The sequence below is a fragment of the Hippocampus comes genome, unplaced genomic scaffold (genome assembly GCF_001891065.2).
Source record: "Hippocampus comes isolate QL1 unplaced genomic scaffold, H_comes_QL1_v1.1 scaffold194, whole genome shotgun sequence".
In the NCBI taxonomy this organism is placed as follows: Eukaryota; Metazoa; Chordata; class Actinopteri; order Syngnathiformes; family Syngnathidae; genus Hippocampus; species Hippocampus comes.
In genome coordinates this window covers 767123-782308 of record NW_017805828.1, presented here as the reverse complement: position 1 = coordinate 782308, position 15186 = coordinate 767123, and the positions used below count along the sequence as shown (strand labels likewise).

The 15186-nt window shown below is 42.6% G+C and overlaps 1 protein-coding gene across 4 annotated transcripts in view; it reads right to left on the bottom strand.

The window, feature by feature from the left end:
• The window catches only part of arhgap42b (Rho GTPase activating protein 42b), a 61515-nt gene that overhangs the window by 32832 nt on the left and 13497 nt on the right, over positions 1–15186 (bottom strand). For all 4 annotated transcript variants that reach the window (XM_019887312.1, XM_019887314.1, XM_019887311.1 and 1 more), the window contains exon 3: positions 13821–13882. In XM_019887312.1, coding sequence (XP_019742871.1) covers positions 13821–13882 — 62 coding nt within the window. The remainder of the gene's footprint in view (positions 1–13820; positions 13883–15186) is intronic.

The window sequence follows — 15186 nt, the reverse complement described above, 5'->3', positions numbered from 1 at the left end:
TAGAAGATTGAAGATTGAAGATAGAAGATAGAAGATAGAAGATTGAAGATCGAAGATCGAAGATCGAAGATAGAATACCTGGTAGCAGGCGGCATAGTAAAACAAAACAGGTTTTCACTTCACATGCTGTCATGGTTGTGATGCTGCCTGCCTTGCATTGCAAAGCTTGCAGGTGACACATTGTTGAGCATTTGTCGAGCGTTGAGTAGAGTGAAATGCTCAAACACTTTTGACTTCAGACTCAAATTCTTTCAGTGTAATGCTCAAATGCTTTTCAAGCATCATGCATCAGGTGACTGATGTATATATATATATATACATATATATATATATATATAATTTTTCCGCTGCAGCGCTCATTAAAATGTGGCTTGGTTTTAAATGTGCAGACGGCGAGGCTTCAGTGACAAATTGGCTGAGGCGACAGCCTTTTTCTCTTCACACTTGCTGGAATATTGGCCTAGCGCTCATTAGCGTAGCATGTGATGTATGCACTCCATTGGAGATAAGGTCAACCCTTTCTATATATATATATATATATAATTTTTCCGCTGCAGCGCTCATTAAAATGTGGCTTGGTTTTAAATGTGCAGACGGCGAGGCTTCAGTGACAAATTGGCTGAGGCGACAGCCTTTTTCTCTTCACACTTGCTGGAATATTGGCCTAGCGCTCATTAGCGTAGCATGTGATGTATGCACTCCATTGGAGATAAGGTCAACCCTTTCGTCACTTGTTTTCCTCGCCAGGGGTGACAGTTTCATTTTGGCATCGCCTGTGCACATGTATACAAAAAAAAAAAAAAAACAGCACAGATGACGGTCTTAAATTACAAAATCACGGCATAACCACGAGAGCGTTTTGCGCGACACTCCACCTGAGATCGTCGGAGGACGTTTGGCGGTCGTACTAACGGTGCCCGTTTGTAATCCCCCTGCCGCCCCCCCCCACCCCACCGAGTCGCGGTGTTACCTACGTGCACCGGGAGTAATCTGCCGGTGTGCTAATGTCATTTCCGACGCTTTATCTCCTCTGTGCTCGCTCGTCTAATTGAGCCTGCGGTGTGTGCCGTTGCGCTTTTCCAATGGAGACATCTAATAGCGCTCGCTTGTCCAATTCCACTTGAACAGACAGGACAGTTAAACACGCAGCTTGATAAGGGCCAGAGATTAACGCCTGCAATGTAAACGTGAAGGAAAGAATGTGTACTTCTCCTTAGCTTGTAATCAGTTGCCCATGCAACCTCAGAACATTTGCATTTTTAATACATCGCAGACCGAAACGGATGGTTGTAAACCGCCTACAGGGAAGATTTTTTTTTGTTTTTGTTTTTTTCCCCCCGGAGGACCACCTCAAAAACAGCCGGGATTCGAACCTTGAACCTTTCGACAATGAGGCAGATGCGATAAGCACACACCTGCAACTGCTTTCCCATTATCTGCAATACATTTTAGTTAAAAATGGTGAAAACCGATTGAAATTGCAAGACTGCATAAACACACTTGATGATGCTTGTTGCTCGGCGACCGGTGGTCTAATGCAAGTAACAGTGTGTTGTCAAAGCTCTGGCTGAGAGGAAATTAGTGTCAAGGAAGTACAGGTATGTTCGATTGAAACATCCTAAGAGATTAACCTCCGTGTTTGTCAGGGAGGAAGCAAGTTTAGCCTGGGTTGTTAGTGGAAGTTACGGAAAGTTTTAGCCACATGCACAAGTACCGTATTTTCTGCACTATAAGGCGCATCTAAAATCATTCAAACTTTCTCAAAAGCCGACAGAGTGTGCCTTATAATCTGATGCGTCTTACATATGAATCAATATGCTGATTTCTTGGACGTAGTATTTTAAATGTTCTGCAAAGCGCTTTGTTATAGCTGCAGCGTTTGTGAAAGCGCTATATACATAAAGCTGTATTGTATTGAATTCCCTTTAGCGTAGCTCCATCTAGGGGACATATAACACAACTGCGGCCACTATTGTTGTGCGGTGCGCCCTATATATGAAAACAGTTTTACAATAGGCCATTCATCAAAGGTGCGCCTTATACTCCGATGCGTCTTATTGTGCGGAAAATACGGTACTTGTATATTTTCCGTGGATATTTTTCAAAATCATCTGTAATCCACTTTCCCTCTTGAAAGACGAGTTTGAAATACAAGTATTTGGATTTGACTTTACCACCGATTCGATAGGCTGGATGTGACTGGCAGATATTTTGCATTTTAGGCAAAATCGGTGATTGGTTGTAAGGGCATTTATCGCCAATGCACCAATGATGTCTACTCGGAGCTGCAAAATAAGACATTCCAGCAAACACAATCTTGTACACTCCGGGGACGTTCTGTGCTGCCATATTTACGGTTTAAATTGCCGCAAATAGCCGGGGGCTTTACTGCACATGCGTTTCATTGGTCAGCTCACCGGAAGCCCTTGCAATGAAGCAAACTGGATCATGCATCAAACATCGCTCATTCAGTTCACAGCACAAAAACATCCCAATTGGATCCAGTTGTCTTTGCAGTAAACCAACTGGGCATATTTACACCTGAACTGAAGGCAACCTTATCCAAGGCTCGCCCGCTAAGTTGGCATTGTTCCGGATGCCCTCAGTAGCCGCTTCTCTCAAACGGATTAAATCCGCGATGCTCGAAAGGACGCGGCAGCACTGAAGAATTTCATTACGGAGCAGGTGCGGCGGAATCACAGCGAGCTCAGCTTCTGCCGCTGAACGTGTTTTTCCTCAGACCACCAGCGGCTCATTAAACACTACAAAGTGCACAAAGGGAGCCCGCGCTAAGTGTCACGTTGAGTCTTTCATTCGAGTGTTGTGTGCAGAGAGCTTTGGAAACCGCGTGTGAAAGAAACTGTTTGCAGCTCTTCCTACGCAAACAGAGACAACAACCGCGTTATGCAACTTTACACTTCTTAAAATAACACTTTGTGGTAAGTTTACGAAGCCCCGTTTCACTTTCACAATGAAGACAAATTGATACGCAAAAAATGCAATTACATGCATGGAGTCCTGTTACACCGGAGGTAGAAAGGGATTTGTGCAAAAATAACCAACAAGGAATAGACCTCAATCATTATTATTAAAAAAAAAAAATCAAAAAAACATTGGATCTTTCCTGCTCGTCATGCCAAGTCGGCATCGCTATCAACCATTTTTAAGTTGAAAATCAAAATTAGGAGGCGAATCTCAGATTGCCACGATTATGAGGGAGAGAAATAGCGGTTACATTATTTGAAATCTCTTTCGATGTGAAAGAAATTGAAAGTAAGTTCCACGAGACCATTATCAAGAATCACATTTTGCATCCTTACACAGGATAATAACTACCGTAATTCCACTGCACACAGTATAAAAGCCTTTTTCCTAATCCATTATTAGCCATGTTGTCCGGGGCATATTTATGACTCATTATCAGTAACGAGGAGCAAGCTCTCAGTCTGATATTGATTTTTTTTTTTTTAAGTCGAAGTGGTTCCTGCGAGCAGGCGGTCTGCTGAGCCAATAAAGTGTTGAGAAGTCAAGAGGTGACAAAACAACAGCATTTTGCAGGAACAAGCAAAGTGGATATGCCATGTTCAACTAAACATTGATTTAGCAGAATCAGCTTCAATTCAAAGAGGAAAAAAAAAGTGATGTGGAATGTTTTGGTGAAGGAAGGACGGAAGTAAGGATGCATGGATAAAAAGCGGGTCTGATGAATGGAAGGCATAGAGGAACCAAGGAAGGCAGGAAGGGAAGAAGGAAGGATCTAAGTATGCATGAATAAAAACAGGTCTGAGGGAAGGAAGACGGGAAGGAGGGTGGAATGGGTGGAACGCAGGAAAGTCGGTTTCAGGAGAGGGAGGAAGGAAGAAAGGATGCATAGAGTACATAAAAGGCAAGTTTGAGGGAAAGAAGATTGGAAGGAAGGAGGGAAGAAAGAAACCAAGGCAGAAAAGGAGATTCAAGTGAAGGAAGCATGCGTGAATAAAAAGTAGGGTTGAAAAGAAAGAGGACAAGAAGGAAGGCAGAGAAGTTGCTTTAGGGAAGGACGAATGAATCAAAAGTAGGTCTGAGAGAAGGAAAGAAGGAAGCAAGTCAGGGAGGGAAGGAAGGACGGCCAAAAAAATAGATCCAAACAAAGGAAGGATGTCAGGATGAATAAAAAGCCAGTTTGAGGAAAGGAAGGAGGTGAAGAAGGCAATGAAGCCATTTATTTTGAAGAGCCGCGCAAGATGAAACAATATTCAAATATTTCCAGATCATCGCTTGTGGTACATGTCCCCCATTTCATGTATCAATTTGAACCTTTCTTCGGCATCATCTACTCACAGGTAGGTCGGCATTGATTCATCTCGACGCCGCGACGTCAACGCGCTGTCGTCGGCTGCCGACGAGCAAAATCGTTTCCCCCGTCCCTTCGTCTGGAGCCACATTCCCGCTAATGATCGCCGGCAGCACGGCATAAAAGAAATATAGGGGCCGCTCGCACCTATAATCACAACGACAGACGCCGCGCCCTGAAGAAATTAGCCTGGCTCGTTAAAGTAGTCCTAAGCACGCGCGCCCGCCAAATGAACGCCTAATAAACATTCCACCCTCGTCATTATGATCGAATAAAATCCCCCATTTCATGCCGAGGGTGTGAAATGACCTTTATTAAAAAAGCGCGGCGTGTAGATTGGTTTCGGGAGGGGTGGGGGGGGGGGCATTGGAGACAAGTGAGGGAGGGCGAAACCATGCGATTGTACGGCTAAATATTTATCTGGTCCACAAATGGCACCTGGAGCAAGGTTAGTCGAGAGCTATTTCGCCACAAACTGAAAAACCTTAACAACTGCCGATATGAACCCATTCATTTGCCAGGCCATTTGGGAGCGTTTTGACTTTCCAGATTCATAGGGGCGCCTCGATTAATCGGCAACTAGTCGCTGAGCAAATTCATCGATAACTTCGGAAAGATATTTCTTGAAATCTCTGTCAAAAATTCATTTTGAGACGGATAATAATGCCCTAGGCTTGAATAAAGTGATAATTTATCCAATTCACCAATTATCTGACAAAATAATCATCAGATTAATCGATTATTAAAATAATTGCAGCCCAAGAATATTGTCTTCTACGGCAATATACTGTATACATCGAATCGACCAAAAACAAAGAGTAGACTCTCTTCTTTCACCAGAAAATCAAAGATTGTCGTTCTCTCGTAATTAGTAAGTAGAATTTGAGTTGGTTTCACCTAAAATAGCGGTTTGTGACCTAAAAGCGGAGAAAACCAGCATTTTAGGAACAGAAACAAACATGTCGACAAAGACTCAGACAATTAATGACATCTCAAATTATAACACAACAAAAGCAACAGTAAGGCTTTTGTTGGAAAAAATAATAATTTCATTACAGATATGCAACTTACGTTTCTGGTATATTTATCATATAAAAAATCTGGACTTATTTTAGGGGGCCGATTAAATTTTTTTTGCAATTCGTGGCAGGGCAAGGACACCGTGCTCGTATCCGAGTAAAAACGAGGACTAGCCTAGCAGTCCGCCGTTTGTAACCACAACTGTGTTTAATGTGATACAATTATGTTTTTACCGCCTTATATTTCCCTCGCTCGCACACGAGCAACTATCCAAGTCGGAAAGGTCAATGCTGTGCAATTTCTCTTTATATGTGAAGCAACGCCTCCCCAGTATGAATTCTTCATGAGTGAGTCAAGAAGGAGCGTAATAAAAAAATAAATAAATTAAAAAAACCGTGTTGCTGCAATACAACACGGACAGTCGACGTGACACGCTTGCCTCACGTTGCATTGGCGAGTAAGCCGTTGAACAAGTGCGCAAAGCACCTGATATGAAGCTGCTCTGTGGCTCCCCGAGGACTCTCGCCCATCCCGCGCGATTCTTTGACTGCGATGCCCGTTGAATGGAGTTTGGGGGCTGATGTGGACCGCTTCCCTACAGCTGTGTGATGCGCCCAACAGAAGCAACAGATTCCTTGCTGCGTGCTAGCTACGCTGACATTAAAGGGCTACGCACTCCAGTGTTGTTGGAGATGTAGGCTACAGAACTAAAGAAAAAAAAAATCTGCCTGCAGTGCAGAACATGGTAAATATTGCTCAGCTTTTCTCACTGCGATCTGTTTGGTGCAGACACTGCAAGTGCATTGTGTTGTTTTATGGCTTTAATATGGCAACATTGTCACTTTTATCGTAAATTTTTAGGGGCCTTATTTTCGTAGACAGGCACACTTGCGCGTATTTATTTTCATGCCAGGGCCATTCTACTTTATCGCGTTTGGGAATTTGGCACCTCATTAGGCCTTCCGGCGCACTGAGGGAGTTTTCTATTCCACAGCCCCAGCGCAACTGGCAATTTGGTGACGGAAGTTAGATTAGACTTTAGATCGTGTGAAAGCAGGTCTAAGTTGTGGTGCGGGTCGTGAAATGAGATTTTGGTAAAGGGGTTGAGGGACGGTTGGGGTGGTTGTCACACAGACGCACAATAGTGGGTTGAAGGTGGTCTCTGAGCGGATAAATTTACATTATCCGCGAGTGAGGGTAATCGCGTGCCTCACCTGCGTTGGCTATGTTCACTCCAACGGTGCAAACGCCTATTTCTAACCATTGTACGAAAATACCCAAAAATATTCGACTGCGCGGAGGTTCTCAGTACCACTCTACGCTCTTAGCAGCTGTGGCTAACATTGGCTTGTTTACAGTGCTAATGCTAGCTTTGAGATTAGTATATGCATCATTGCTGCAAGCATGCTTATGCTTATTTTTATATCAATTCCGTTTCCATCTATGCATAGCTATACTTGTCATCATTGGTTTCACCGCACTATAAGCCCAAGTTTCTTCCTAGAAGCCACTTGAAATGGGCGGACACATTGAGCACAAGGTGAAGGTTAACTTGTGCCACCTGGCCAAGGCACTTAAGTGGATGTAGGATCAAAAATGTTGCGCCAATTTAAGTGCGCCAATTCATGTTACAGAGGGTAAGCGTAATTTCACTTCTTGTCATCATGGGTTCATAGGTTCAGCCACTGCTGAAAACGGGAGCAAGTTAATCTGGAAGCCAGTTGAACCGTAACACCGGCCCCTTCCGACAGAGTTGGTGCATTTTCACTGCAATCCTCCCCACAAATGCCGATACTTAGAATTGATGGTATGGAGTCATTTTGGCCTGCTAAATGTCATTTTACTGTCCCGGTAAAAGTACTTGGTGCAATATGACAACAAGAAAAAAAAAACACGCTGGAATGATTTAATGGTGTTTAAATGTATTTAAATGAAGAAAATTGCGCAAAAGGAGATATGAGCTTGAGGTAAACAAATTAAACTTACAAGATGTGCCTATGTCAAGAAACACCGAAATAAAAATGAAATGTATGAGTAATGGCCAGTCCAAGAGTGGGTCAATTATTTTTGGGAAACCATATTCATGCAACCCATACCACACAGTCGAGTTGGAGCTTCGTGGTTACGTCGAATATTTGACATATTCTTTGCACGGTTGAGGTTAGGGCCGATATTCTCATCTGAGCTCAAATTTGCTGAGGCTCATTGCCCTGCAAGTTTTTATCATCTGCTCCAAATAGTTTTCCAACGCTCATCAAACACACTCGGGGCTCACGTCTGCCGAGAACAACGGCTGCCTTTATTGGGCACTGTTGTTTCAGGGTCATTGGAAACATTCCTGCGTTCACGTGACGGCACAGCAGGTGCCCACAGGGCCAAGTCACTGTACACACACACACACACACACACACACACACACACACACACACACACACACACACACACACACACACACACACACACACACACACACACACACAATTCGGCCACACACAGACGTACTTTGGACAGTGTTGTTTCTGTCCGAGGTGTGAAATGGTTATGGTTGATTTTGAAATGTGTTTAAAGGCCGTTGAAGGAAATGTAAACCTAAAGAAAAGTGTCAACGTGGGAAATAAATTGGAGTCTGCAAAGCCAAACAGCACTTAAGGGATCAGGAGGCCTTTGTTGTTCATTTTAAAAAGCAGCAGGAGAAGACGTGAATTACAATGTGAATTAAAACCTGGCACTTATGACTGAGGGTACAATACGTGGACATATAAGCTCCATCAACAACAACACAAAAAAAGAACAAGAGCAGATACTTTCGAATGTGTGCAGCCTTATCGACTTGCCAAAGTTTATACGAGAAGAAAAAAAAAAAAAAACACTATTCCCCCCCAAGCAGTCTTAAATGCGTGTGTTGCAGCATTTGTATCCCAGTGTTTCCTATTGTCTTGTTTTCTGGTGAACGAAAACAAAAAAACTCTTATTGACCAGAACTTTATCACATTGCAGGGAGCAAACACATGGACCAGATACAGCTGATTTGAGGCTAGCTCGTATGGACAACAAACATCATAACTTTTTCGTCTGCATTTAAACTATTCATATTTGTTTACTGAAATCTCTTTATTTGAAGTTACCTACGGTCGATTCACACACCCCGGTGGAACTAACATCATACAATTAAAGAGATGTGCAAATGTGTCTTCTGTCGCAGTGCACCATGTTGTATCTGGATTTGGCTAATTAGCTAGCTCTGCAATCTCTGTGCTAGCCACATTTACACTGTCTGTATTGGCTACGTTAAAACCAATAGCAAGCGTTACACAAACATCATTTGTATTCTTTCACTTTATACCATATGTTGTATATAATTCTAAACTGTTAGCTGCCAGTGAACTATGAGAAGCGATTGGAGTAGCCACTTTTACATAAACCATTAGCTTGCTTCAATTAGACCGACATCATTTGTTTTATCTATCTTAATGACATATTTATTCCCTCATTAAACTGCACTAAACTGGCTTCGCAGTGTGTTTAAACAATGTTGACGGTATGTGTACTGGCTAGCTTTGCAACATTTGTTTAATCTCAGCTAGCTTCCCACTCCTGTGAACCCTTTCTATTTGGGATCCAGCTATGAAGATACCCAATTTGCGAAGACAGAACTGTGGATATGCTGCAATTCACTGTATATGTTTTCGCTAGCTCCACTTAAGGTACGAACTGGCTTTACATACACCACTGTGTTGCTTTTACAGCGATAGCGATTTCCACCATGATTAAGCACTTTGCCTCTGTTCTGCCAACTGGCAAGTTGACCACCAGCAGGTGAATTAAATCAGCAAAGTACTTTAAAAAGAGTGAATTTGAAAAGTCTTGGTGTCTATGCCAATCACGGCATAATTTTAAGCTTGGCCTCCCAGCAAGGCATCAGCCAATAAATGGCGTCATGCTTGGACGCAGCCCAAGCAAATTGGACCTGTGGAACAAGTCAATCCCAAACGCTTGAGGAGAAAGGAAAGACAAAGTTTCTTCCCCATCTGCTGTCAGATGTTTGGCTTTCAGCAAACAGCCTTATCAGTGAATCTATTTTTATACCACTTATTGAGTCCAGATGTGAAAGGGGAGTAAAAGGGAGCTGGACCAACCTGAATTTGATTTCTGAAAAAGACAAAACAGAAAAGGAAAAGAAAAAACAAGAAGGTTCCACCCACGTGTCCACCTCCAAATGTCTCACTGGCTGCAACATGTTGCATTTTAAAAATCAAAATAAAATGAACAGGAGACATTTGTTCCATATTCTTCCTTTAACTAAAACCAGTAGGTGTGCTCTGATACCACAAAAAAAAAAATATATATATATATATATATATATATATATAAATAAAAAATAAAATTGCCCCGTACCATGGATTTCAAGTCACAGTTTGGTAACAAAACAGAATTCAGTAATCACACAAAAGTGATTTTCCCATGTGCAACAAAGAGAGAGAGAGAGAGAGAGAGAGAGAGAGAGAGAGAGAGAGAGAGAGAGAGACAGAGACAGAGAGACAGAGACTGGAAAAGTCACAGAAAGGCAAACGATAACTTGCTTGAAAAAATGAAAAAAACAAAAACACCTGTTGTGAACATTGTGATTCAGCTCCTCGTTAAAGAACTGCCAGCTGTGCAAAAAGTACTGAAATCATGAGCAGTTGGACATCCAAAAGTTTGAAGAAGCTCAAATGAAGTTCAAGTTCTTTTTAAATGAATCCTGAAAAGTCGGCGGAAAACACGATGTGGCGTGTGAGGGTTGGCCAATCTGCGTTTTAATTGTGAATCAAAGTTTATCTCAGCCCCAGTTCATTTGTTGTTTGTTTTAAATTTGCCAGGCAACCAACGGAGCAAATTATATTTCACGCAGGCAGCGCTTTATTGGCAGCGAGTGGCTAGTCTAATGGCAAATTCCATAAAAGCACATTCATCTTGTTTGGATTTACAGCTCGTTCAAAAGAGTCTCCATCCTCTCGCCTAATGGACGTTTAAATCACGCAGGCCGGAATGGGATCAGTTAATAACGCGCATTTTCAATTCCAACTCTATATCGATGTGGCCCAGACACCCGTGCAACCCCCCTTCCACCCCCAAATAAATAAATAAATAAATAAACATCTTAAATTATTTACGATGGCCCCATTCGCGCCAAGGTGGCAGGGTGATGGGCAGTAAACTCAGCGGCGGATTTGGGGATTTGAGACTAGCCAACCATCCGTCCGTCTGTCTGTCCGTCTGTCCATTTCGGATTTTGCTTCCGCCTGTTCTTCTGATTTTGACTCTGCCCTTGTTTTTTCTCTCGCAATTCAGGTTTTCCGTCCCTTTGGAACATTGCGTCCTCGCCTCATTACGCACGCCGAGATGGCCGATGCAACTGCCGTGTAAGTTGCCGCGTGTCCAGCGCTGATCAAACTCGACAGCAACTAAGCGGTCAGCGGGAGGCCATACGCGGCGTGGAAAGGCATCCAAAAACCAAAATCACCAAGCCGAGATCACAGACCTCCACCTAGGCTGAACGCGTCGCGTCACCTGTTCAAATCAATGTTGGAATGGCTGTGGTTCAGGATTAGCTGGAGGGATGCAAGTTCCGTGTTGCGTTGATATCCGAAGAAGGAAAATGAATTCCAAAGGGTGGGCGGCGCCGTAGAATGGCAGTTAGCACCTTGGCCTCGCAGTCACAACATCCGGTTTTAAATAATCATTGCATGTTCTTTGCATAGAGGCAACAGATGTCTGAACAAAAACGGTGGTGCAACACATTAGATCAGGGGTGTCAAACTCATTTTTGTCGCGGGCCACATTTCTTTTACTGTTTCCCTTGGAGGGCCGTTATGACTGGAAGCCTATAAAGAACGGTTTAGTCAACTATTGTTTACCAGCAAGTTACTGTCATGAGGGGTTTGGTGACAAGAAAATTCTTACAATACAGTTTCTCCCTTATTTATTACATCTAATGATTAAAAATTTGGGAAGAGATTTTAGCAAGCATCATGAAACTTGACATGTATGATTTGCTTTCGCGTGGCACATGAAATGATGTGGCGGGCCAGATCTGGCCCCCGGGCCTTGAGTTTGACACATGTACATTAGATAATAACACTTGTAGGGCTGGATGATTTGGACAAAAAAAAAATCATGATGTTTTAGCTCTGACTGAAATTTCAAAGTCTCTTTTCGTTTGTGTCTGCTGTGTTAGCTCCTCTCTGACATCGAAAGAAAGCAGAAAATAGCCAAAACTATCGATGCAACGCCACTAATTACGACCATCCTATTAGCTAGGGCTTTGGCGCCGTCTTCTGCCATCGTCGGGCATTTTAGACAGAGCACACAAATGAGCGAATCGGTGAGTTAAGATGGGTTGCACAGGGGAATTTGCTAAGAGGAAATTGCCAAAAGGCTGATTCACTGCATTGCTTAAAAGACGCCTGGACTTTCTAATTCATCTTTAGCGAGCACACAGGTGACCCGTAGCTCGAAAGGGCAACGCCGTCGTAAACATTTTGCTGCACTTTCACTATCAGACAGGGAGGGGGTGCGGGGGAGACAGATCTCAAATATATTATCGCACATCTCTTCAAACCGTGAGTAGGTTAGATTTTATCACTCAATATACTAAATGGTAAAATGCGGCATCGGTGTATGCAGTGTTTATGGGCTTGCAGTTTGGTGGTAGATTGTAAAGCAAAAAAAAAAAGTTTTACTGAGGAAAATTTAAAAAATGTTTTTTTGGCCTTCAATGCCAACGTCTGCATCGTCGCTCGAGTCTCAACCTTTGGGCACAGACATCGCTGCTATTTTCTTCTCCCGTAAGAACAAGGATGAAAGGGTGGATATGAACGCAGTAATATCCAGAGGTGGCAAAAGTACTGTGGTGCCTTGCGGTTCGAAACGACTCGTTCATTTTTTTTAGATACAAGCCATCAAATTGTGAGCAAATCAATATGTGCACACAAATGATGGAGCAACACAGGTACATGCGCAATTTGAGACGATTCGTAGGCATGGATATATTCTTTATCTTCTGTGAAAAATGACAACTGTTACTGCGGCTTGCTCTGGAGTTTTGACCGGCTCCATGTACCGTGTATCTTTTTTCTTACCCCCCACTGGTACTGCATGACAATAAAAAGACAGTCTTATCTGTCCTGGCACATGTTGAAGTCGCTATAAACACAAATGCTCGCTTTTTTTTGTTTGTTTGTTTGTTTTCCATAATTTCAGTAACACGCCAAGCTCAAAAAGTATTGTATTATTCTTGCGATGAGACGCTTGAATAGTAATGAGTCATCTTGATGCAAGGCTTGTTACTGTTTTCCCGGTGGGTGGCTGATAAACACAAAGCTGACGCAACAAAGGATTATTCTTATTATTATTAAGCGTTCTAAAATGTTTTCAAGTTCACATTGAGCCATTCCGTTGCACTGTGACAATTTCCCTCAACAATCACAAAAAGAACAAAAGCAAAAACAGAAGATTGGAACGGCAAGCGACGCATTTCTGGGGCCCAGGCATAAACATCACTCCAAGTGATTCAAGCAGCCAGATGAAAACAACAAAAATAAGTGGCCGTCGTTGAGGGGTAGCAGTTGCTACTTTTGACTAGCTGGGGAACTGCATTCACTTTCTCGGCGGGTGACAGGGGACGATTAATGTGAATGTGACTTTTTGGGGCTCTGCAATCCCGGCTCACCCGTCGAGTGTGAAATCTCACAACCGCGTCAATCTTTTGTCAGCTGCTCATTTCTGAAAATGTTTTTGTGACATCACAACAGGTCCTAGTTAGCCCCAAGTTCAACATTAGTATCCCACTGACCTGTTCTAAACATCGCTCAATGAAGAAAAATATTACCATTTATTTATTTGTTTAAACTTCACATGGTACACAGTTCTTCTGTTGTGAATATTCTTTTATTGTTTTTAAAACCTAAATGTTTTTTAAAAAGGTAATTTTAGAACAATAACTTTCAAAGCATGACACCCCAATATTTTTGCTCACGGTTATCATACCTTCAGAATCCAATATTGGCCCATGCCTAGTATTTATCCTGGACGACACATGTAAGAATTCAGGGGGGGTCCGAATTTTGGATATCCCATGAACGTTACTTTTTTTTTTTTTTTTTAAATGACAAAAATGCACATAGGTGTTTCTCACAGGATGGAGACGATATGAAATGTAATGCGTGAAGTGCTGCCTCCACGAGAGAAAATGTGATCATTGTTTTGGAACACATTTTGCCCCAGAATGCTTTGATAGTCTTGAGATTTCCTTGTACTGTGCCAAGATTCCTGACAACCTGTGCCGGGTATAGCAAAGCAGCCCCAGAACACAACAAAACCTTCTGTTTGTTTCACAGTAGGCACAGCGTTCTTTTTAAACATTTTTTAGCAGTTTCATATTTCACCATCAGTTCAATCATTAAACGTTTCTAAGCTGCGTTCTTACCAAGCGTCGTCTCTCCTCTTCCACCGTGTTGAGCAGCTTGGAGAACTCCTTGAAGGACTGCGCTGAAATGGAATCAAGAAGAAACTTTGAACACAGACGGGAGTTTACAGATGCAACGGCGTTAGTTAAACAAGGGGCGTCAACGCTGTGCGCAGTGCGTCGTGGCGGAGTCGTTAAACGTCAGATGCTCCCGGCTCGCCGCGAGCATCAGAGCCAGGCCCTAAAATTTTTATGGAAACTGCAGCCTCCGAGCTTTCGCCTCGGCATATTTTAGAATGCAATAAAGTTACGCAGCTGTCGGAAGATAAGATGTAAAATAAACGAACACCAAAAAAAAAAAAAAAAAAAAAAACCCCGCAATACTTGAAACTGAGCAAAGACCATTGATTACATCCCCTTTATTTCCCTTCCCTCGCCCCACCTGCGGCTTATATTACAAGCTGCGAGGTCAGTTGAGGCGAGCCTCTTGGTCTGCCCGCCACTGCTCGCCAACTGGCCGCTGATACCATTACCAGCCGGGCATGGGGAGCCATGCATCATTGCAGACACGTTGGCCCATTTAGACAGCAAAGCCTTAAAGTGAGGCGAGCAATGATTTTTTTGCTCATCCCGCGCTCCCATTAAATCCACCGGCTCCTTTATCAAGCACACAAAAGCTCTCAGGGAACCGCTGATGGCACTCCAAAGACAGCCAATAGGAGTCAAGGGTGGTTACAACGTGCATATCACTTTGGCGGGTGAAGAAAAGACAAGTGTCAGACAACCTTGAAAAAGAAACCGTACCTACTAAGTGATTGCATGCGTAAAGAAGACATATTATCATACAATTTAAAACACATACATGGCAATGGCGAGTGATGAAAAAAGCGGAAGGGGCGTGGCCTGGACGGGGGCGTGGCCTGGACGGGGGCGTGGTTACTTACAAAAGTGGCACTAAACATGCGGAAGATGAAGTGTATTAAATTTACACAGTTTGAAAATTGAACAGAAAAAAATCCCAAGATCGCCACTATTCTTTCAAGTGAAAATTTGTGCAATTTTGCCTATGCATTCCTGGTGAGCACCAAGATGTAACTCCAAATTTGTTGCTCAAAATCAAAACTAAAAAAGTAAACACATTCCCTGCCATATTTAAGATTTGTTCATGACTTGTATTCATAAAGTGTTGTGTAAATGTGATAAAAAGCTGTTGATTCTTACCTCATACAGTGATAGTGAATATTTATTATGCATACAATTTATTATGCATAACCGTGCTTTATTATCCAAGACAAAACGTGAATTATCAATATGAATATAAAACGCAAATAAAAACAAATAAATGTTATCATGCTGTTGCTACAAATGCATACCAAATAAAATTGAA